This window comes from Phocoena sinus, chromosome 7, assembly GCF_008692025.1.
Source record: "Phocoena sinus isolate mPhoSin1 chromosome 7, mPhoSin1.pri, whole genome shotgun sequence".
NCBI classification, from domain to species: domain Eukaryota; kingdom Metazoa; phylum Chordata; class Mammalia; order Artiodactyla; family Phocoenidae; genus Phocoena; species Phocoena sinus.
The window spans coordinates 77,403,140-77,428,884 of NC_045769.1; the positions used below are offsets into that span (position 1 = coordinate 77,403,140).

Sequence of the window (25,745 nt, forward strand, 5' to 3'; positions counted from 1 at the left end):
TACATTATGATTTAAAATTTAGACAAGGTGAACATCACAATTCTGAAAACCTAAACATATAGGAGAGTAAATTAAACTTATATAATTATTAAGATAATTGGATTATTTAAAAATAAACATTTCTCAACATTTATGACATAAGCTTTATCGTGTGTGTTTTAGAAATAATGTTTACATGCCACAGAACATAACAGTGCTCTAAAATACTGCAACAGAATAACTACTAGTTATCCAAAATAGTAAATTTACAAAAAACTATATCTTAGCTGAAGCTAGCTATTTTTTTCCACTTTTCTTGCAAAATCCCCTAATATTCAGTAATCTTGCTACTGGCTGATAAAAATATAAACAAATATATGGAATTACCAAAAATAGTTATTTCAAATATGCAGGAATTTGAATTATGACTATAGAAGCTGTTGTCACTTAAAAATTATAGAAAAGTTTAAAGATTAGATGTGGTATTCTGAAATTCTGTTTCATCTTATAAAAAATATGTATACTCATTTCCCTTTCCTTTTAATATATACTAGATTTCTTTGTTTTTTAGCACAAGCCCAGTAAAGTCCTTGTTTCCTAGTGAAAACTAAAGAGCAACAACAGCAACAACAACAAAAGTTTTTATTTTAAAACTTGCATTGTTTCTCCTTTATTTGTACATTTTTCTGTACTTTTCCTCATTGAAGAGGTAGGGAGCTCAGGGTCCAGGATTACCCACACATATTATTGGAGGAAACAGCATCCATCCCCAGTCTTAACCTAAAGGATGGTGATGGATGATAACAGTTGAAGAGAAAACTTGGTGGTTAGAGAAGATGAACAACGTATTAGGAAGGCAAGAGTCTGAATAGAACACACTGGTGCAATATAGGAAGGGTTCAGGGTGTTTGTCTTTAATAATGTCCCAGAAGAAAAATATTTGTTGTCTAAGGAGCTTGGTAATCTTGTATAAATTTTAGGGCCCAATTTTAACCCTACATAACTAGTTTCAGATCACATTAGAATTCAGTGTTTTCTTGATATTCCACTTAAGAAACTACATCTTGCAAATTAAATTGACATTCAAAAAGTGTTTAAAAAGATCTTGTTAAACTATCAGTAATACCAACAACTCTGAAGGTTGGTTTTTAAAATGTTACTCTTGCAGAGTATTATAGGCTTGCATCTGCATCTGTGAAATTCTTTTATCTCTGTTGTATTATTTATCTTGTAAGAGTAAAGTTTACTTATCTTTGAATAAGTCAGCAACCATTTAATGATGGGGAAAATGTAGCAAAGATGACCAATTCATTTTGCTAAGCAAAGAGAACTGAAAGAAATGCAGCTGTTTCAATGCACCTTCCTTATGCAGAGGAAAATATTTCTTTCTTTATTAGCTCCATCTGATGGTCGATCTGGTTTTTACACACTGCCTGGCTATAAATTCCCAACAGTAATTTCATTGTTTTCTATCCCTCTCTTCTATCAGAAAAATGTGCTATATTGTGAAGATACTCCTTAGCTGATTATGTATCTAATTAATTCATTGAATTCTGCAAAGTATTTACTAATGTAAAGAACACTAATTCATGCTAATTCTTGTGGCTATTTTCTTTTTTCCTTTAAGTTGAGAAGCATAAATATCACAGATTACAACCATGTAAAATGTAAAATTTGAAAATATGAGAATATTAGTGATATTGTCCTGTATGCACATTTTCATACAGGACACACACACCTCTCAGATAGGCATGGCCTGTCCATTACCTAATTTATGTTGAGCATGTACATGGTGATAACAGAGTTTAAGCACATAAAAATGACTTTATTTTCCTTATGTATATTTTATACTAATGGACTAGTTTGGCAAAAACATATTTATATGATATACCATCCTAATGTTTTCAGCTATGAGCATGCATGCTTGAAAATACAATTCTTTCAATGCAGAGCAAAAATAGCTTAGGATTTAAATGTATTTGAAATACATAACTGAGTCTAAGCATTAAATAAGAAATAAATTAAGAAAATAATATACCTCAGCATCATACTCCCATAACTGATTTCCTCTCATGTGGTGGCATTTTAACATGATTACAGGTCCGTTGAGTCTAGACACATCCAAGCACAAGTCATCGGTTCTGATTTCTTTGTCAGCAGTATAAGAAAATACCTGAAAATATAAGAGTCAGCCAATAAAATATCTTCTTTAAAAAAAAAAGTTGCAGTATAGCAGATTTATCTGTGGAAGCTTTCACATCAGATAAACTTGTGTTTTCAAATGATCTCTGCTGTGTGATCTTGAGAAAGCTAGTTCATCTCTCTGCGTCCTTTTCTTCAACTACAAAATATGTACAGTGTCATGTGCTTTTTGTGAACTCAGCTTAACAAACTAAATTATTATTTTTGTAATTCTAACTTTTTTTTCCTTTTTTAAATTGAAGTAATAGTTGATTTACAATGCTTAGTTTCAGGTGTAGAGCAAAGTGATGTATATGTATTCTTTTTCAGATTCTTTCCCCCTATAGGTTATTCCAAAATATTGAGTATTATTCCCTGGGCTCTACAGTAGGTCTGTGTTGGTTATCTGTTTCATACATAGTAGTGTGTATATGTTAACCCCAAACTCCTGATTTATACATTTGCATCCCTACCCCTTTCCCCTTTGGTAACTACAAGTTTGTTTTCTATGTCTGTGAGTCTGTTACTGTTTTGTAAGTAAGTTCATTTGTATCATTTTTTAGATTCCACATATAAGCAATATCATATGATATTTGTCTTTGACTTATTTCACTTAGTATGTTAACCTCTAGGTCCATCCATGTTGCTGCAAAGGCATTACTTCATTTTTTTCTTTCTTTGACTTATTTCACTTAGTATGTTAATCTCTAGGTCCATCCATGTTGCTGCAAAGGCATTATTTCATTCTTTTTATGGCTGAATAAAATTCCACTGTATTTATATACCACATCTTCTTTATCTATTCCTCTGTCAATGGACATTTAGGAGGCTTCCATACCTTGGCTATTGTAAATAGTGCTGCAGTGAAGATTAGGGTGCATGTATCTTTTCGAGTTATAGTTTTCTCTGGATATATGCCTAGGAGTGGGATTGCGGATCATATGGAAGTTCTATTTTTAGCTTTTTAAGGAACTTCATACTGTTTTCCATAGTGGCTGTACCAATTTACATTCTCACCAACAGTGTAGGATGGTTCCTTTTTCTCCACACACTCTCTAGCATTTATTGTTTGTAGAGTTTTTGGTGATGGTCATTCTGACTGGCGTGAGGTGATACCTCATTGTAGTTTTGAGTTGCATTTGTCTTATAATTGGCAATGTTGTACATCTTTTCATGTACCTTTTGGCCATCTGTATGTCGTCTTTGGAGAAATGTCTGTTTAGATGTGCCTATTTTTTGATTGGGTTGTTTCTTTTTTTGATATTGAGCTGTTTGTATACTTTAGAGATTGATCTCTTGTAGGTTGCATCGTATGCAAATATTTTCTCCCATTCTGTAGGTTGTCTGTTTATGACTTCCTTTGCTGTACAGAAGCTTTTAAGTTTAATTAGATCCCATTTGTTTATTTTTGTTTTTATTTTGATTACTCTAGGAGATGGATCCAAAAAGGTATTGCTGCGATTTATGTGTTCTGCCTATGTTTCCTCTAGGAGTTTTATAGTATCCAGTTTCACATTTAGGTTTTTAATCCATTTTGAGTTTATTTTTCTGTATGGTGTTAGAGGATGTTAACTAAATTATTAAATTCTTAATATTTGGTGACATCGTGTTTTCTGAATTATATTTGCCTTATAAAACTTACACAACAGGTTCAATAAAATAAAGTTTGTAAACTTTATGGAGCTCCGTAAAGGGCAGTCCTTGTTGCCACCACCATATGACCAATTCCCTAAGTCTAGAGACAGTGATGTTTTTCATCAGTTTCCTTTCTATAACATAAGTACATCACATAAACTTTATTAAATATTGTCAGTGGGTTTCTGAAGGTTGTAGAATTATCTTTAGAGATCTCCTTAAAGGCAGGCTCTATGTTTACCTTTCTCATGTGGTTTTGGCTGGGCTTGACTATAATTCTTCTCAAAATATCCAAGAAATGTCAGGGTAGATAGCAGACTCATTGTTAGCTAATTCAAACTGATGCTATAATAATCTCTATTATTTTGTTCCTAGTGTGAATAATTTATTTATAACATTGATTATTAAAGTTTTGTAAGGGTTATTAAGTACATAATTATAAAAGTTGTTTTCTTCTGTTAGTTATGATAAGCATGCTTCAGTATTCTGTGGGTATTTATTTTTTCTTTGCAATGTCAAGAGGGAGTATGATGAGGAAGGTCATTTCAAGGTCTTTTCATTTCCCAAAGCAACCTGATGAAATCTGAGGAAGTCAGCTCTACAGATCATTTATAAACTCTGAGTCCTAGCCTGTAAGCTGACTAAGTTAGCCTTGAAATGGTTGCCTCTGTAGCACTGGTACTCAGGCCTTCTAGGAAGATCACAAGTATTGGTAAGAGGGAGATGCAAAGTCAGTGATGGAACCCAAGTACCCTTTTAAGCCAACATCTTAAAAGGAAAATTTTCACAAAGGTTATACATTTTACTTAACAATATAAAAACTTGGGAAGTGTATAAAGTTCATTTATTTAAACAATATAAAATATATTATAGTATTGAATTCAGAAAAGATTTTCCTATCTTTGAAGTATCATGTATATGTGTATACTTTTTATACTTTTCAATGTATATACTTTTCATGGAAAAAGAGTAACCAAAAGAAGAATAAAGGAAACATCCATCTAAGATAAGTATTTGTATCCTTCCCAAACATGGCTAGTATTTTTTTAATACAATTGCAAGCATATTTAATTAAATAAATGAATCTGGTAGTACACCTTGATGTGAGAGAGGGTAGTTTCTAGAGAAATTTCTTTTGCCCATTATAGGATTATTTCAATGTGAAGGATAATTTTCCACTTTGAAATTGCTTTATTTTAGTTGTATACAGATGGCAATGTAAATGGAGACACCAAAGCATCTATATTCACCATTAATTTTGCATAATGAGTATAATCATGGCCTGAGCATCAATTCTCCTCAGGTCTCTAATGATAGTTTGGAAACTTTAACTATTGAAAGTTCTAGAGAGAAGTCCACAAAGCATTCTTTGTTCCTCAATTTCTAATTTTGATTCACTTTTGGGTCAATTAATACATATGTAATTTACATCACATTTAAGAAAGGTATCTATAGAATACTCTCTGACCCTATATATGAAATTATCTTTCTTTGGACTTTGCAATTGAAAAAAAATTAACTGATGCATCTACAAGTCATGGTGATTGCTGGCAAACACCAGGAGTTAGAAGCAGCAAAGAATGATTCTCCCTTACAGGTTTCAGAAAGAATATGCCCTTTCTGGCACCTTGATTTCAGACATCCAGCCTCGAGAATTGTAAGTCAATAAATTTCTTTTGTTTTAAGCCATCCAGTTTGTGATGGTTTGTTATAGCAGTTTGAGGAAATGAATACACTTCCTTTTATTCCTAATGCTGGTTGAAGCCTTTAAAAGTAATGGGATTAGTTTTCCAAATGTCACTGCAAATTTTTCAAATCTATTGTATCTCAATATCTGGGCCTAAAATCGTACTCCAGTTATACTTTCCAAAAGCGTCAGAGCAATCATTTTCATAATCATTTTTCCATTTAAATATATCTTTGTAAAGTGGTTCTTTACTATGACTAGATGATTTACTTGCTTTTATGTATACTTTATTGAAGTTAGATTGATTTCTGTCTCTGAACTGATGCACTCAGGTGAGTTTAGGAATAACTCCCAACATATGAAAGATGATAGCCAAGCCCAGTCTCAGTTCCTTTTAATCTTAATATTTTTTCAGAGAAGGTAAACTTTTTCATTATATCACACATGCATACAGTTTGTTCTGGATTTTTCTTCTTGCGAAGTGTGTCCAAAGGTATTTTATGATTCTTCAAATATCTAAAATTGAACAACATTTAAACATTTTTTAAAGACTGTGTGAGAATTATCTAAAATATACTGCAGTAAATTAGTACTTTACTTCGCACAATGAAAGAATGTGTCAATACATTCTTTTAAAAATTGTATCTTGCTTAAAATCCTAATGTATAGCTGTTTCTTTAAAAATACTCTTATATCTTTACCCCTTTGAATAATTGCGAGCAGCATAGCAGCCATTCACAAAACCTTGTAGAGCAGCCCAAGTTGCAAACCAAGGACACTGTTCTGTTACTGGGACCTGGACCACGTCTCCTTCAGCAAGAGGCTTGGGGACTAAACGCCCTCTGCTGGCTCTGTCTCAACATAAGGTTTCCTTCCTTCTTTTATCCTTAGATAAAGAAATATTTTGCCAAAAAATATGTGTGTATTTAAAAGGCTCACATGTGTATTTGATTCAGCTTTGTTAATTATACAGGTTGTGATTTCCCTAGATTTAGTTCAGAATTTATAAAATACTTTTCCTGTTGAGTTCCTCAGGACAATATTTACTCTAAAGGTTCACAGTTTGAAGAGACTCTATATGTTACTCTATGCCAGCTGCTTCACTTTCTAGATGAAGAAACTGAGGTCAGTAAAGCTACAGGGTTCACCCAATTTGCCAGAGCGTCTTAGCGAAAGAGGTCTCTCTGGACCCCAGGGTCATTGTCACTGTTCCTTCACTTGACCATACTGCCCTTTACATACCCATTTTGGAGCTTTGGGCCCTCTGGGAATCCCTTTAGGTATTTGAAATACAGTCAGTTTGAGAAATCTGTTAACAACCATCCAGAAGGACAAATTATAAGAAAATAAACATCATAATAGTTTGTCCCTCATTCTGTAAAAATAGCCCAGGAACATTTGTATTGAAATAACAAAGAAAATTGTTTAGTGATAAAAATTCAACATTTAGCAGTGATTTATTTTTTAACACGTTCTCTCTTACTATATGTCACACCATCCTGATATTAGCATGGAGAATGCATAGATGGAATTGAATTCATCAATGGAGATGCCAAACAGACTTTTGCTCTCAGACAAAAGATTTTTGTCTTAATTGATTTCAGATTCTGTTTATAGCCTGTTAGCCCAGTGGTTTATATAGAAGAGGGTAAGGAGATGTAGGTAGCTTCTAGCTGTGTACTCTTACCTTACATGCCTACATGGTATCTATGGTCTTTTACAGTTTTAATGCTCTAAAAGACTTGTTTAAAACAGGATGTGAGTGTGTATCTCAAGTTCAGTATTCCCAGTCTGTCCTCAGTATCACCTATGAAGGCTTAACTCTTTCCCCTTTCACTTCAATATAACTATGTAACACTCTGGTAGTTCCCTGTTTGTACTCAGCAAGTCACCTTATTCTTCCATCCCTGACCTGGTATGTGCTGATCATATCATTAGGACTATCCATTTCACTTCGCCCAGGAAAAGATCACCTCCTTAAAGTCTTAGTACATTCGTCACTTTCTTCATGTAGCGTTTTTGTAACTACTCTTACCCTGATAGCTTATGTGCACTTTACTGTAGGTATGATATCATCTGTGCATATACAATGGGCTTTGGAAAATGACACGACCTGGGTTTGAGACCTTCCTCCACACTCTTCAGAAAGAATTACTGTGAGACTTTGACCAAATCTTACCTTCCTTATCTGGGAAAAGGGATAAAGATGCCTCCTGTTTCCTGGGCTGTTTCAGATGTTGAATGAGGTAATTCATCTAAACTCTAAACACAGTACTTAGCCCAAGTGACATCTCAGTATCAGTAATTATCTGTGCAAAATCCAGGCATATAATCTACATTTGATTACAGTTTGTTTCATCTTTTTGTTTTATTTTTTAAACCTCGCTGCCTCAGTAATAATGCTAGAGATATATTTTGAATACCTTTGGAAACAATTCTAGGAGAAGAGTATGTGTCCAGTAATTACTTGCTGAATTTCAATGAAAGCAATTGCTCTTTGGAGTTCTTTAGTACACTTTATGGAAAACAGAGCAAGAGAATAAGGTAATAAAATAAGCAGGATGCACTAATATAATAAAATGTGACTGTTGTTTCTATTTTCTTTCTACTTCATTGTTAAATCCTCTTTTTTTTTTTTTTTCTGTGTTACGCGGGCCTCTCACTGTTGTGGCCTCTCCCGTTGTGGAGCACAGGCTCCAGACGCACAGGCTCAGCAGCCATGGCTCACGGGCCCAGCCACTCCACGGCATGTGAGATCTTCCCGAACCGGGGCACGAACCCGTGTCCCCTGCGTCGGCAGGCAGACTCTCAACCACTGCGCCACTAGGGAAGCCCAAATCCTCCCATTTTAAACACTACTGGTGTTAAAGTTTATGTATGTTTAATAACTTACTCTGCCTTGAAGGGTTTTAAAGGAAGTCTGCAATTCAGGAATCTATACTCAAATATTTTCCAAATATTTACTCATATTCTACTATTGTAATATTGAAGAATATAAATTGCAAATATAAGCCTAGTAGGAATTCCTTCCAAAAGATACCTCAAGATATAATACTTGAATGGTAGATATTGTTTTTTATGTGACTGTGGTAGAATTCTCAGATGGCCCCAAGATTCTTGTCCCCTGGTGTACATGCCCTGTTTAACACCCTGCCCTTGAATATTGGTGAGACTGTGACCATGACAGGAAAGTTACTTCATGATTACATTATGTTACATAAGACTGTGTCTTTGCAGACTGAGAAAGATGGGTCCTCAGTCCTCCAACTTCAAGGAACTGAAATCTGCCAATAACCAGGAATCTTGGAGCCTCCAGTAAGATCACAGCTCTGACCAACACCTTCATTTCAGTCCTGTGAGACCCTGAGCAGAGAACGCAGCCACGTTGTGCCTGAATTTCTGACCTATAGCACTGTGAGTTAATAATTCTGTGTTGTTTTAAGCCACATAATTGGTAGTAATTTGTTATACAACAATAGGAAATTAATACAGTGACCATCAGGTTAAAGGAGATGCATGCAAAAACTAAATTATTCTCACCATGTAGAACACCTTCTCCCATGCTATGTCTCTATCATTTATCTATTCATTCAGTGATTCATCTATCTATTTATTCCGTGATACTTTTGAGAATGTTAAATGTTTTCAGGCTTTATCTAAACCATATAGGCCATTCATGAAACTTTGATAGCAGACATCCAAGCAAGTGCCAACATTTCTGTAAGAGTTTCCTCCACTATTCCAACCTGCTTGAACTCTGTTCTTGATGTTCTCATTGTACTGATTTTCTGTAACAAATTAGCTTTCTCTTGATGATATTCTTTCCTATGTTTTCCCCCACTGAATTATTCCTTAAATATTTTTTATCTGAAGAACTGGCCTTCACACATATAAATTGCAAGGGAAGTAAATTAAATTTCTGGATGGGATATTCTCCTTCAGTCATGGGCAATTTTATACATACTTTCCCCTTATGACTATATCATTAGTTGGAACCATGGAGCAGCAAGATATCTGGTCTTTGAGGTTCTTACTCATTTATGCCTGTGAATGTAAAATAAACATAGCAGTAATGATATATATTATTCACATGACATATATATACGTATATATATAGACTATACATTCATTTTAGTGTTTGTTTTATTAGCCACAAATTAATGATAGAAGACTTTGTGATATCATTTCTGAATGTATTTTTACTGGTATTTTATATTATTTCAAAACTTTTCCACATACATTGTATTATTAGACACTTCCTAAAACTGGTATGTTGCATATAATTAGAGAAAAATTATATTAAATATATTAAAAAGTCTCAAGGCAAATTATAAAGTCCTTAAGATAGCACAAAGAAACTTATTGTGTATCTGTTGTAACTGCATCTTATCTGTAAAGGTAAACTACCGTTTAGTTTAAATTAGACATAATTTTAAAAATTCACCTCCATATTATTAGCACAACATTGGCACTGAATCAAATAATACTGAACTTTTCTAGATGGTTTCAAGCTTAAAGAAATCCTACTTATGTCATTCATCATTGCTGCCAACTAAGATCAATTTAGTTTGGCTTCCTCCAGAAGCTGACATTGAACAAGGATTCAAGTGCAAGTAGTTTTTATTATGTAGATGATCCCAAGAAAGACCAGTAGGAGTGCAGGGAAGGCAAAGCAGCCAATAAAGGGTATATTACAAATTAGTTACACTGTAGATAACTGGAGCCTTATCCTGTTGGGAAACTGGCAACCAGGTGGAACAAGCCTCAGATTCAGTTCCCTGGAAGGGTGAAGGACCTGGGATAATTATACCACTTGCCCTCAGCTTTTGCTTGAGGTGTGCTTCCAGGGAGTAGAGTTGATTAATTCCCCAGGTGTGACAAGGTGGGCAAAGCAGCCTCTGGCAGAAAAAACCAGCAGGCAGAGGGACAGAGATTCTGGCCTGTTGGATGTTGGGCTGGAAGCAGGTGGAAGGAGAGAAAGCCAACATTTTGGGATAATTTGCCATGTGTTCGGCAAGATAGCAGTCATTTTAAATATTAGTATATTAAATATGATATAGCATATATCATAAATTTCTTCAGTAACTTTTCAGGGTTAGTATTATAATTTCTTTTTTTTCAAATAAGGAATGTGACGTTCAAAATGGTTAGATAAATTCCAGGTCACTCAGTTTGCAAGTGGGAAAACCTGTCTTTGATCTGTGGTCTGTCAGGCCCCAAATCCCATGCTCTTTTTACACAGTTAACATTTGCTTCTGGGATATTTAAAAAACTCCAAACTTTATTCAGATTTCACAGGTTTTTCCTTAAATTTCCCATATGGTCCTATGTTCATTTTTCCAGGATCCCATCCAGGATACCACATTACATGTAGTTGTCATATCTCCTTAGCCAACTCTGATAGATGCTCATACTTCACTCTTTTTGATGACTGACAGTTTTGAGGAGCACTAGTTAGGTATTTTGTGGAGTGTACCTCAGTTTGGGTTTGTCTAATGTTCACCTCATGGTTAGATTGGGATTATAGATTTTTGGGGGGAAGATCACAAAAGTGAAGTGCCATTCTCCTCACATTTTATCAGGGGTACATGGTATTAACATGACTCACAGTGTAGAGCCTTGATCACTCACCCAGGGCAGCATTTGCCATGTTTCTCCACTGCAAAGTCACCACCACACCCTTCCATATTCTACTCTTAGAAAGCAAGTCAGTAAGCACAGCCCACACACAAGCGGGAGGAGAGATAAATTCCATCTTCTGGAGGGGAACTTGTCTACATAAATTATTTGGGATTCTTCTGTATAGGAGATCTCAGAGATCAATATTAACATGTCCTAAAAACTTCAGTCTAAAACTGGGGGCCATGTCTTTATATCAGATTTATATGTAACCACATTAAGATTCTCATAGTAAAAAATAAATCTAGCTCATGGGCCACTTGTTTGGGCCACTGAAGGAAGAAAAGTTCTCTTTAGTGAGCACATTGTAACGTAATGATTTCCACCACCTAGAAATAGCACTTGGTCTCATCAGTGTGTAAGATGTGGATTGAACACTGGCCACCGTGACCTAGGGAGACCACTTTGATCATTCTTTGGTGTTACAGGGACCATACATTGCACCTCTGAATTTGCTAGCTGCTGTTTTCTTGGGGCAGGGTGTGGGGGAAAGTGCCTCTTAAAACAAACAATGTCTGCATATCCCAGCCAAATAAGCACATTTTACTTCCTTTAAATAAAAAGAACACTGCAAAATCTGTTTAGAAAGTTAGCAACTAGAGAGATGGAGTAGAAGTATATCTATCTGGTAGGTTTTCATTAGAAGACTAAGATTCTTTACTAGAAATTGGAATGGATGGTAGGCTGTTTCCATGGTAACCCAATGAAGCCTTTTTTCCTTTAATGGAAAGGTATCATTTCTGTACATACCACATGTAGCTTCTTGCTCAGTATTGGATCAAGTCCTTTGATAATAGAATAAATGAACTGACAAAAAGTTATGTAGTGAAATTATACTTGGGTACTAAATAACATGAATAAAAAGCCCTTTTCATTTTGGCCACATTCACCATGCCATTTTTAATAACAAAAGTGCATGTGCAAGTATTTTCATGAGGTTGTATCACAAATAGATTACAAGCTATCCTTTGGCAACCTTTGCACTCTGAAAGATTATTGCTCCTTTTGTCCCAAGTAAAAATTTCCTTGCTTGACATTTACATTCTATTAAAATCTTAGCTCCACTACTTATAAAACTTAATTTTCCACTCTCCCTAGTCCAGGCCTTCCACTCCATTTACACTGGTGTCCTCGCTGTCCTTGCACACACTCCATTCTCTGTGCTCCCTGACAGCTTTGTGAAGCATTTAAGACCCACTCCTGTCCTTATCAGACCTTTTTTCTGAATGCCTTCTGTATAATAGTACAAATATTCTTTGTTTCAAGAATAATTGTTTTGTATTCCCATTGAGATTGAGGGTAGGGATTGTGTGCCCATTTACAAAAATGGTAATATAATAAAAAGAATCCAAGTATGATGCCAGTATAAATACTTATCCATAGAATATTAATTTTATAATTAATATTATAAAATTATTGTCTCTGGGTGAACCATGTATTTGGAGTAGAAAAGAAAAGAAAAACCTGCTTCTGTGGAGGCAAACAACTCTTCCAATACTCAGTGCAGCATGAAATTCTCTTAGGGTTACTCATGGAAAGGACTCTATGTCATGTAACAAACAGCATCTTCCCTACTTCCTTATACACAAAAAGAAGTTTGAGGTTTTTTAAATTATTTATTTATTTATTTATGGCTGTGTTGGGTCTTCGTTTCTGTGCGAGGGCTTTCTCTAGCTGTGGCAAGTGGGGGCCACTCTTCATCGCGGTGCACGGGCCTCTCACTATCGCGGCCTCTCCCGTGGCGGAGCACAGGCTCCAGACGCGCAGGCTCAGTAATTGTGGCTCACGGGCCCAGTTGCTCCGTGGCATGTGGGATCTTCCCAGACCAGGGCTCGAACCCGTGTCCCCTGCATTGGCAGGCAGATTCTCAACCACTGCGCCACCAGGGAAGCCCCAGAAGTTTGAGTTTTAAGTGTATATTTATTTCCTCTTGGTGCCCATACATTACTGGGTATATATATATATGGTGTTCAATGAATTAGTGATTAATAGGTTCTTTTTTCTTTAAGTCATTACTTTTTTGTGACTGGCAGGTTGCTCAAATTTTTCACATTGTTCTATCTTCTAAAAACATTTGTTTTCTAAATTTTTTTCCCCTAAATTCAAGCTTTCTAAATTCATGTCCCTGGCACTGGACTGCAGCTTTCACAAATCATCTGGAGTTATCTCTTGCCTATCTAGCAATAGTGATAAAGACTATTAACTGAGAATGTCTAGTTCAACCATATCAATTTACAGATTAGAAATTGAGGGCCAGAAAGGACAAGGGACTTCATAACACCTTTGGTATGGACTGAATGTCACCCCACCACCCCAATTCATATGTTGAGCTATAATTCCCAGTGTGATGGTATTTGGAGGTGGTGTATTTGGGAAGTAATTAGGTTCAGATGAGGTCATGAGGGTGGGGCCCTGTGATGGGATTAGTGCCTTATAAGCAGAAGAAGAGATCAGAGCTTGCTTGCTCTCTGTCATGTGAAGAAACAGCAAGAAGGTGGCTGTGTGCAAGCCAGAAAGAGGGCCCTCCCCAAAACATGACCATGCTGGCACCTTCATCTAAGACTTCCAGCCTCAAGAACTGTGAGAAAATAAATGTCTGTTGTTTAATCCACCCAGTCTATGGTACTGTGTTCTAGCAGTCCAAGCAGACTAAAAGTCACAGAGGGATTTTGACACTCAGGTCCTCTGAGGTTAACTTTTCACCAAAGCTGACTCAGATCAAGTATGGTGTAGTGTAGTAGGGTATATGAAGTATATAACCTAATTATGATACCTTCCTCTCAGGGTTATTGTGAGACTCAAATTATATATACATACTTAAAACACCTGCAGATGTTTACTATAGGAGTAGTGTTCAATACAATTTCCACCCCCATCACTGCCATAGGCTTTTGGGAAGAAGCATTCATAATATACCCATAAAGAACTTAATTAATAACTAAACCAACTCATACTGCTGCTATATGCTTTAATTTAGTGTAGGATGCAATTAATCCTAGAAAAATATAGAAAAAAATTGTTTCGTGCAAAGGAGAAATATTGGCTTACATCCATATAAATAAAAACAATAGTTTGTAAAGATGAGGCTAGATTGTTAACTAGGAGAAATACCTAATAAAAATTAGAAAGATTTGTTCTTCATAGTTTATACAGAAAAATGATGACAATTCCATGATATCTTAGGTATAATTTTTTTATTTGATACAAAGAATGTATAATTAGGGTCATTAAAATATGGAAGATATTTTGTTGCTATCTTGTTACTATTGTTATATCAGGATTTCTAACAACAAGGCAAACTATATATGGGATATATAGTTATTTGGAAACAAATGAAATATTTAAAACATTTTTTTTTTCAGCCATGTAAGTGTATAAGCTTGCATTTGATTAGTCTCCTCATTTTGAGTTATCCTCAATAAAATCTTGTATATGATGACATCTTTTAAAAATTGGTGAGTTTTAAGCAAAGAATGCCTTAAAAATCTTGGTGCTGTAAAAATATTATACCTTACATTTTATTTGGCTTGCAGATTTCTTAGACTTTTTTTCCTTTTTCTAAACTTTGTTTCTCTTCCTTGCATTGGTTAGTCAAATATTTGAACATAAATTTCTTGTCCAGTTTTTTGTTATCTAGGCTTCATGTGTTTTCTTTCCCCAAAAAACAAGTTTTCATATTTGGAAGGGAAAAAAACCCTAGGTATACCCTTACTTGTTACTTTCTTCCAATACTGTAAGAATTTATTAACTAGGATAGAATTGGGAATACAGTAAGATGAAGAAAATCTTAGGTATAGCAAAGCATATAATCATGAGTATGGGCTCTGCTTGGCTTCTGGTGAATATAAAACTGGGGTAGCCAACACTGTTAATTTAGAAACTATAGACATTATTTACCTTACTTAGAAACTAATAAAGTGGCTTTTTCTACTAGAGTAAGCCAAGTTATTATTTTAGCTATTACAGAGTGCTTCAAATGGTAATATTAAATAATTATTTATGTCCTCAGTAAAATTTAGGCACACACACTCTAAGGGAGAAGAGGGGATCATTTCAAAGGACCTTAATATTCTTCATATATAGTAGATTCATGCATTCAATCCATTAAATTTTTTAATATTAAATATAATAAAATGTTGGTAGGAAGATGACTTGAACAAGCAAGCAGCTCAGGGTAATGATTAAGACCAGAGTGTTAAGTCAACAATTATGCCTTAAGACAGGATGAAAGCATTTGAAGATAAAATAGAGAAAGGAATGAGGGTCAGAAGATTGAAAAAAATACAGAGGAGGAAGGTTCTTCTGGGACTGAATTGTTCAGTGGAGACAAACCTATCATGAGGAAGTTAGCAGAAAGCTTATAGTCCATCTCTAAGTAATAGAAGCTTCAGAAGAGATAAACTGGTGGGCTGAGGGAGCTAGTAGCAAAACTGCTAGTAGCAAAACATTTTTCTTTTAGTAAGTTTTTCAGTTAACAGTCTACCCTTGTCATTAAGAAAAGTTCTATTGATGGTGTGCAATAAGAGAAGTACATATGCCTGTGTGTATTTTGTAAAAATACAGTAGTATTAAAGTTTCTGCTTTGTGAAAGTGTGTGATATTTCACTTTTCAAAGGGGGTTTTTCAAAATATTCTAGAAATTCCATTAATAAAATGAATACAAATTTATGTGAATTTCCCCAAAGATCTTAAAGTATTTTAATATTTAAGCTTTATAGAAATTTAATTTTAAGCTTTTTAGAGATGGGCTGATATGATGATACACTTTAATTGATTTATCAATAGAATAAGTATTTCTTTTGTCCACTATGTGCACATACTTTGATATCATCATCATTTCCTTAGATGCCCTCATAGAGACTGTTGTCCCTTCCAAGTTTAGTCCAGTGCCTTTCCTTTTCCATATAATTCTCTCCTTATCAGGAATCAGGGTAGACATTTTTATTATCTCAACACCAGAAATAATTGAACCTTCTTGAAGCTGGTTTGTCTTTATATTATTGACCCAATAAGTCATATAACCAGTGTTGTACTTACAGCTAGAAAGCTTGGAGCCAAAGTTGTGGCTTATTTAAATGAATGTAGGATTTCAGGTATTAATTTTAAACACTTTACAGTAAAATAGTAAAAGTGGTTTCTAAGTTGACTTGCATTGCCAATTTTTCCATTGCTTTTTAAAAAAGTGTCAAATGTGATAGATGTTAACTATCATTAAGCAGAAATACATAAAATTGGACTGTACAACACTTAGAAGAAAAGATAGATCTAAGAAATAGACAATACTAGGGCTCAGTTTTTGGAAGTATTAAGATCTCACAATCTCTGAGTAACTCCTACAAGGGGAAAGAAAAGGACTGAACACAACAGATTTGCCATTTATTTCTATGCCAGGAAACACTCTGGCCAGGCAAAACTAGGCAGAATAAGATCATTAGTTTAAGTTCCTGTAAGTTTTAATCAACTCCAAGCTTAATATGTGTTTCTTTAATACAAAAGATAATATAATTTGTTTGAATTAAGAAAATGTTACCTGTTGATTGTTTACTCAGTTCTTGAATTAAGATTTGAAAAAACAATTTTAAAACTTCTGTGCAGAAGTTATTAACTATTAATGGAAAAGGCCATCATCATTTAATATTTATGGATTCACTTTTAGTTATTTTATACTTTAAAATTTTTATTAATATAGGATTTGGAGGTATTGACAATTTTATTTACTACTACAATTGCACTAAAATAGAATACAAAAACTCAAGTTAAAATGGAATATCCAAAACCAAATTTTCTATAATTAAAATATTCTGTAGGACCAGTATAATTTAGAGCCATTCTTTGTAGCTACTACTTGATTTCTTGAAGTAGCAAGATAAAGTAATACATGTTTTTAACTTGGAGGAAGGTTTTGTATCTTATATCTTAAACCTCCGAAGGGGTGGATTGCTTAAGAACACTGAGCTAGAGACTTCCTGGAGTTCTCTTTGTGAGGACCTACAGTAGTTTCCTGTGGCTGCTGAAACAAATTATTGCAAACTTGATGACTTAAAACAATGGAGATTTATTCTCTCACAGTTATGGAGGCCAGAAATTTGAAGTCAGTTTCACTAGGTTGAAATCAAGGAACCAGCAAGGCAGTGTTCCCTCTGGAGTCTCTAGGGGAGAATCTGTACCTTGCCTCTTCTAGCTTTTGGCAACAGACTACATTTCCTATGCTTATGGCCACATCACTCCTATCTCTGCCTCTGTGGTCTCATTTCCTTCTCCTTGTCTATGTGTGTGTCACATCTCCCTCTGCTTTCCTCTTATAAGGATACATGTGGTTGCTTTTAGTGCCAGCCAGATAATCCAGGACAATCTCCTGTATCATGATCCTTAATCACATCTGCACTGTCCTTTTTGCCATATAAGGTAACATTCACAGGTACCAAGGCTTAGGATGTGGATACGTTTGGGGGTCATTTTTCAGCCTATTACAGCCTCAAATCTAGGCATTTTCATAGGAACAGTTTCATCTTCCAGGACGATTTTCCTTTATGTGGTTTCCCCAAAAATTTGAAGCTATTTCTGTGTTAACAGCAGGTCCTTGGGTAACTTTGAAAATTTTGTATGAATTTGTTTACCCATTCATTCTTTCAATAAGCATTTATTACTGTAGAAGGATTAAGAAGAGGAAATTAATACTTGTTTCAAGAAAAGTTTACAGTTTGTTTTTGGAAATGAGTTGAATAAACACAATTGAATGAAAATATGAGAGTTAAAAGAGAAACATGGAGATATGGTATATGAGTAAGTAAAAAAACAAATGTGAAAAATTAAAGTATTGTGAGTTCAGCAAAAGGAAGTATAAATGTATATTGAAAATCAGAAAAAAACCAAATTATTATATGGAGGATGGTGAATTTTGAAGTGGAACAATGTAACAATGTAAACTATGGAATTATGTAAACTAGAATTTATGTAGTTAGAAAAGTGGAGAAAGGTGATATCAGGTGGGTAAAAGAAAAGGCAAGGATATGATTTTTAAAAATGGATTTCAGTAACAATTTTTAAAATGTCTGTTCTGGCTATACTCAGTAGAGTTGATAGAGTTGAGAGTTTGTATGGGTGAGCAACAGGAGATAAAATTACAAGGGTAAGAAGGAGTCAGACTGTGTAGAGCTTTGACTAGTAAAGAATGTTAATTTTATCTTGTAATAACAGGGGGCTCTAAAGTTTTTTGTTTTTCCAGTTGGGAATGGTATTTTTAAAGGAGTTTTCATTATTGAATGAGGGTGGAGTAAAGACAGGCTGGAGCTCTGGTGAAACTATATTGAAACTATTGTGGTAACTCAAATATGAAGCAATCAAGGCCAAGATTTGGAAAGTAGAATTATTAATAAAAGAAAAGAAGGAATAGGGAAAAAGGACATGTAGAAAGAATCCACAAGGCTTAGTGCCTAGTTCGAGAAGGGCAGGGTGTGTGATAAGAGATAAAAGAAGAAAATGTAAAAGATAGATGAATACAAAGATTGAAGAAAAAGGGCTTTTCATGAAAGATGAGTTAATTATAGACACACTGAATTTGAGGCTACACTTGGTCCTTCAAGTAGAAATGTGCATTAGTCAGTTTGAAGCAATGGGTGTAAGCCCAGGAATTGGTATGATTTTTGAGCTTTAATTTCCTGGGAAAGTAGAATGAAAAGAATCAAGAATAAACAGAGTAGCATAGAAATAATGGTCTCACTGACTTGTGTATGTATCCCAAAGGTTTTTTTGATACCAGACTGATCCCATGATAGCAGGCCCTGCTGAGACTTACTTGGAAGGAAACTAACTTCTTGTATTGATGGACTTGATGAACAGATACCACATGACCCCCTGAAAAACCAGGTCAATGTGAAATGTATGTCTTTAGGTATTTTCTCCTACTAACATCATCTACTAACCTCATCTAGAGTATCTATTATAGGCTAGCATAACCAGGTTTTGTTGGATGAGTGATTGAGACAATTTACCATTCCATCCTCAGTATATTTTAGTCTCCTGGTGGAGCATAAGCCAACCAAAGTCAAGAGAAGTTCTCCCAGCCAAGCATTCATGAGACTGGAAGGCTCTTGGAATAATCCCTATTTCTATAGAGGTTATAATAACTGCTCTCTTCTAGCTCTCATGTATCCAACTCATTTAAACATTTAATGAATGGTAAATGTTCTTTTTTTTCCCTCACAGGCCATTGTGGGATTTTACTTTGTGAAATCCCTGGTGAATTTTAATTCCAGTGTGCAAGTTATTAAAAGGGGACCAAACTAGTGTAGAAATGGCTTATAAGTAATTATAAGATGTAAACTTTATGTATAAAGAGGTAAACTTTAAAATGAATACATATCTCTTGAATGAATATATCCATTACAATCTATGAGTATATTAGAATGTATTACTAAAATAATTTAGGAGAGGGTCTGTAATGAGGAGAGAAGGTATTTGTTTACTTTCAAAATTTGTACTGTACCTGTCATAAGGTTAGAGTCTTCTTAAGTATAAATGATCACGTTTTAGAGGAAGAGGAGACATTTGTATCAAAGTATAGATAATACCTAATGATCTCTTCTTTATCTTGACAGACAATGGGGTTTTAATAAATGGCTGGCATAAGCTTCCCTAAAGGCTTGCTACCTTGAAAAATGGCTGTGAATCATTTACTGCAATAAATTACATGGAATGTTTCCATGTGCTTACTAGCTCTCTCCAAATGAATGGCTACAGGGAGAAAGAGAAACATTATAAATGCATTTGCTAAAATGTGAGTGTTTTTCCATCACTTTATATTTTTGGCCTTTAGAAGGAATAAGTACAATATGTACAAAGGCTGCTTTTCTCCCTATTTTTGATTAAAGATATATTGCAGTTCAAAGGGAAATACCATTGGTTTAAAAAAAATTTTATATTGAAACATTATATATTATGTATATATTTACATTTTATCAAAGAAAAATGTTTATTTTATAAATAGTATATTAATCTAATTTGACCCACTTATATAAATTTATATATATTTTAAGTCAAATTTATATAAATTTTAAATAAAAATTAGTGTCAGTATTTGAGTAGATCTCGTATATGCCCAATGAGGCTAAGGCCTATTTACCATTGGCTCCTTTAAGATGATGTTAAATGTCATGTAAAAGCACCTCATTAGAAAAGAATGGTATTTTGACATCAAAAAGAGAAAACATAAAGACAAACATTGGGATTAACTGTTTAAAAGTCTGTATGTGAAAACACAATGTGAACAAAATGTCAAGTCAGAAAAATATCTGTAATGTGTATGACAGAAGATAATAATCTTAATAAAGTGTTTTTATAAGTGGTGAAGAGAATAAAGAACCACCTCAAACTCCAATGAAAACATAAGCAAAAGCATGACTGAAATTCATAAAGTACTAATGCCAACTTTAAAAATGCTTATGTGCATTGATAATGTTAGAAATATGATTTAAAGTAAGATAAAATGTTTCTTCCATACTAAATTGGCTAAGATGAGAAACAAGAAAAATACAGTATCCAGTTAGGGTTGGCCACTGTGATCACAGTCCTGGGGAAGTGTGGCTGGGAATCAATACAGATGTAGTGAATATAAAACTGGTATGGAGTCAGGCAGATTTAGGTTCAAACTGGCTTTACCACCTCAATCACATTATTAATCTCAGGGTTTCCATTACACTCATGAGTAAAATCAGGATAATAACACCATGTACTTCATTGATTGTTGTAAAAACCAAAGAGGATAATGCATGTTAAATGTATATCATAGTACCTCTTCCTATTTTAGCTATTTGTCCTATTAAATTGGTGAAACATTAAAGAGGACAATTTGTCACTACATATTAAAAACCTTGAAATGTTGCATAACCTTTGATCTAGCAAACTCACTTGTAGACATTGTTTCTAAAGAAGTAAATATGGATGGAAGCTCACCAGATTTTAGCTACAAGGGTATTGATGAGCCTGGGGTATAACAATAAAAAGTCATAAATAACATTGTGTGTTAAACAGTACAGGACTGATGAAATAAATTATAGTTTGTCCATTAAAATATGCCCTGTTTAGGGTAAGAAGTTGTTAGCCAATAGGTAGCAGAAAAGAAGCTAAATTATTTGGGTTTTAAACAGTGAGCATGTCTTAAGTTTGTGAGTGGAGCAGTATTTGGCCAATAGTGCAATTAGAACAGTATTAGTGAACTGTAGAGACAGGAACGTGCACAGAGCATGCAGGGAATAAAGAATTATCAAACATGTCTAGAGCACAGGAACTATAACATCAAGGGAGATTAAGCTGGAAAGCCAGATGGGGATGAAGTTATGAGGGGCTTTGACTATCATAACTAGGGAATTTGTACTTTATTTTTGGACAGAGAAGAATTGCTGGAGATTTTAATCTGATTTTAATTCTAATATGCCATGGAATTTCATATGCTTATGGAATTTCATAGGATATATGGAAATAATGAGTTGTTTTTTTGTTTTTTTTACCATACAGGTGAAAGAAGTTGTAGGCTAGGACAAAGAGAGAGGTCCTGGTTTTAAAGGGACTTAGAGGTAGGAGTCAAGGGACATTATTTTCAGAGAAATAGGGGATTTGGTGGCCAATGAAATTTCAGAAGTGAAGTGTCTATGTCAGATTTTAATTTTGGATGGTTGTGTGAAAGGGAAGAAAATGAGTACAGTTTGGAAAGCTTTGATTTTGAGATGCCTGTAAAGAATCCCAATTATTAATTAGCAATAGATTCCAGAGCTCAGGAGAGAGGTTGGGGATGAAGATATAAATCTGAGTCATTAGTAATGTAGGGGACATGAAACTGCTTCCAGGAATCCACATCATCTTTTCAGAAGTATAAAGAAGACAATCCCATAACTTCTAGTAACACACTTTCTACCAGTAAATTGTTCTTTCTTTCACTTGTAGAAATTTATGTTCAAGTTTTAATCATATTCTTATTTTCATTCTTGTGTTTTCATTTCATGTGTTTAATGATCTTCATGATATTACTTGCTAATGAAAAGAAAGCATTTCGAGAGCAGATAGGAATGGAGTATCAAATTTTGTCATTCTTTGAGGTAGAAGACTTTTATTAGTAAGGTTTTAAAGAGACCACCTCAAGATGATCAAGTGTTGAATTTAATAATAATTCTCCACTTGCTACCCTGTTTTTACAGTATTCCTGATACAAAAACATCCATGCATTCTTCCATCTATTTACTTGACTAATTTTTATTAGGTGCCTACAGTATCCCAAGCACTGTGCCAGGTGCTAGGAATGAGGAGTGAAGAGTATGCTGGATATTTGATTATCTAAATGTTTAAGAAAAATATTTCCAAGAACTACTGAAAAGTTTCTTTCTGATATCTCCAAAATTAAAAAAACCCAAACTGCAAAAATACCCTTGCAAGGAGAAATGGTTAAAGGTTTAATTGTCTAGAAATATAAAGTGCATTCCATTAGAAAGGTAACTGAGTAAAACATGCTTAAAAAATGAAACAGCATTGGGCTTCCCTGGTGGCGCAGTGGTTGAGAGTCCGCCTGCCGATGCAGGGGACATGGGTTTGTGCCCCCGTCCGGGAAGATCCCACATGCCGCGGAGCGGAAAAAACAGCATTAACATTTGTTTTGACTTTTGTGTAAAAGCAGGAGAAAGAAATTTAAATTTTAAAAAACAATATATTTATTTATTTATTTTTGGCTGCATTGGGTCTTTGTTGCTGTGCATGGGCTTTTCTCTAGTTGCGGAGAGCCGGGGCTACTCTTTGTTGTGGTGCATGGGCTTCTCATTGCGGTGGCTTCTCTTGTTGTGGAGCATGGGCTCTAGGCATGTGGGCTTCAGTAGTTGTGGCACATGGGCTCAGTAGCTGTGGCTTGCAGGCTGTAGAGCGCAGGCTCAGTAGTTGCGGTGCACGGCCTTAGTTACTCCGCGGCATGTGGGATCTTCCTGGACCAAGGCTCGAACCTGTGTCCCCTGCATTGGCAGGCAGAGCCTTAACCACTGTGCCACCAGGGAAGTCCGAGATTTGAATATTTTTAGGAGTTGGGGCTACTTCTAAAAATTCAAAACTAAATAACCATAAAAATAGATGCTGTTTCCATGGTAACATAAAAGAATAGCAATAAAAGACAGAGAAGGTAGCTCTCTCAATAATTTATTCATTCTCAATAAAATCCTAAGATCTGTTCTTTTTAAAAGTAAGTCAAAATTTTAAACATGTCCCTAGTATTAATCATGCTAGAAATATTCAGTTCCATCAAAAAGATATCATAATAGGGTTTTATGTGATGTTTTAAATTTTTCATAATATGTATTTGTTAGAATAACAGGAGAGGCAGTGCATTTTATTGAGCTTAACAATACCATGAAGTGTCTTGTGCTTTTACCTTGCCTCTGGCACTAGCCACTGAATAAACATTTTATTTTTTACTTTTAGAAGTAAAAACAGAGATAGTTGAGAACACAAATGGAAATAATAAAGAGAATAATTAATAGCAATAGACCAAAATGTACTATTTAGTATATGCCATGCTAGTATTAGTTGTTTCATAAATTTTTACTAATCTTTAGAGAAAAAAATTGAGGGAAAACTTTTATGCATTTTATAGATAAAATACTGAAGCTCAAAAATACTAAGTAACTTATCATAAGTTACCCAATTAATCAGATCTGAATAGTGTTATAAAATGATCTTGGGATTTCCCTGGTGGCGCCGTGGATAAAACTGCGCTCCCAATGCAGTGGGCCCGGGTTCCATCCCTGGTCGGGGAAGTAAATCCCACATGCATGCCACAACTAAGAGTTTCCATGCCACAACTAAGGAGCCCTGGAGCCATAACTAAGGAGCCCTGGAGCTGCAACTAAGACCTGGCTCAACCAAATAAATTAAATAAATATTAAAAAAAATGATATTCTTTTATTCTCAACAGTTCAGTTTCTCCATTTTTATTTGTTTAATTATGAAAGTAGTACATATATAAGGAAAAATATGGGGTAAAAAGTAAAATTTCCTATACCAGCTTAATCTTCTCTCCAGAAGTCATTTGTATTCCAAATAGATATGTATACATTTCTATTAAATTGTATAGCATTTACATATATATATTACAGATGCTATATAGAGGAAAATGTTCACATACATTTTCCACAAATGAGATCATTCAAAATTCAAAGTAAGTTGTACTGTGCGTTATTTTTCCCTCTTTTCAATGTTTGATGACAGTACATTTAGACCTCTCAGTCATTTTGGTGGCTATGTAGTAATCTGAACTGTGGATACACCATGATTCATTTAAACATTCTCCTCTTGGTAAATATTTGTTTCCATTATTTGTGTTGTAAGAAAATGGGCTTCAATAAGCATCTTCAACATTTGTAGACACAAATAAGTATTCATATGGATGAAAAATTATTGGTTTTAATTTTATCTTATTAAGTAGATAACAGAGACATTAGAAAATATGTAGGTATGGGTTTTTTACTTACTGTTTATTTGTTCCCTTTATTTATGAATCCCTGAGATTGGTGTCTGTTTATACTTTTGGTTTCTATGATAATAACAGCATTTTTGGCAATGTCTACATAGTACTAAGGTATAAATACATTATTCTGACCATGAATTCTTTCATCTATTTACTTGACTAGTATTTATTAAGTGCCTATCATATTCTAAGTGCCACGTGCTGGGGAGGAAGAGAGGAGTAAGACATAGCCCCAGCCAACAGGAAGTTTACAGTAGAGTAGGATAGTTTATTTCTGGTTATTATTCATGTAAATGAATAATGTAATTTTAAACATTTATGATCTAGGTGTTCCATGTCATTTAGACAAATTTAAGTATATGACTGGTTATCCTTTTTAACAGTAACCTTGGCACCTTAATGATTCCATGAGGATAATTCACCTGAAGGATCTTCCTCATTTTCATCTGTATTAGAATCACAGTGATGTTTCCCTTTTTGAATTCTGCAGGTAATCACTGTGCAGGTGATGAGCTGGATTTTTTCATAAGCTGTTGAAACACATTATGGGGGACACTTCTAAATGTCCACCCAATACCCATGGTAAATAAACTGTGAGGAGAAGCTGTGATGAGTTGAGGTGAGGTATTTAGTGTTTTTGTGCCATGAGGTGTCCAAGTAACACATTTCTGGCCAAAGAGACATACATGGAGATGTGTTGAGCCTTTAGGAAGGCATTTGCTTTGCCTAATAAAAGGACAGACATGGCTATTTCAACTCTTCTCTACCCCCACTTCTTCCTGCTTTGAATGTGGACATGATGTCTTGAGTTTCAGCAGCCCTCCTGTGATCAGCTGATGATAAAAGTTAACTTTAAGAAGAATGGAAAGATAGAAAGCTTCTGCTTTCTTGGTGGACTTATTGAGGACTGGAACAAATTATCAACAATTGACTACTTTCAGATTTCTTATTATGTGAAAAAATTAAACCCCTATATATTTAGTCCTCTGACAGCTTTTGCCATAGGACTGCATTGGGTTTTGGTAGTAGAAGCCTCTCACACTCGTGAATCAGTATAGTAAACTGGACCATTTTTGAATGCTGTCATTG

At 34.6% G+C, this 25,745-nt stretch overlaps 1 protein-coding gene across 4 annotated transcripts in view; it reads right to left on the minus strand.

The window, feature by feature from the left end:
• GALNT13 (polypeptide N-acetylgalactosaminyltransferase 13) overlaps positions 1-25,745 on the minus strand; it is a 559,171-nt gene that overhangs the window by 18,011 nt on the left and 515,415 nt on the right. For all 4 annotated transcript variants that reach the window (XM_032638559.1, XM_032638557.1, XM_032638558.1 and 1 more), the window contains exon 12: positions 2,018-2,152. In XM_032638559.1, the coding sequence (XP_032494450.1) occupies positions 2,018-2,152 (135 nt within the window). The remainder of the gene's footprint in view (positions 1-2,017; positions 2,153-25,745) is intronic.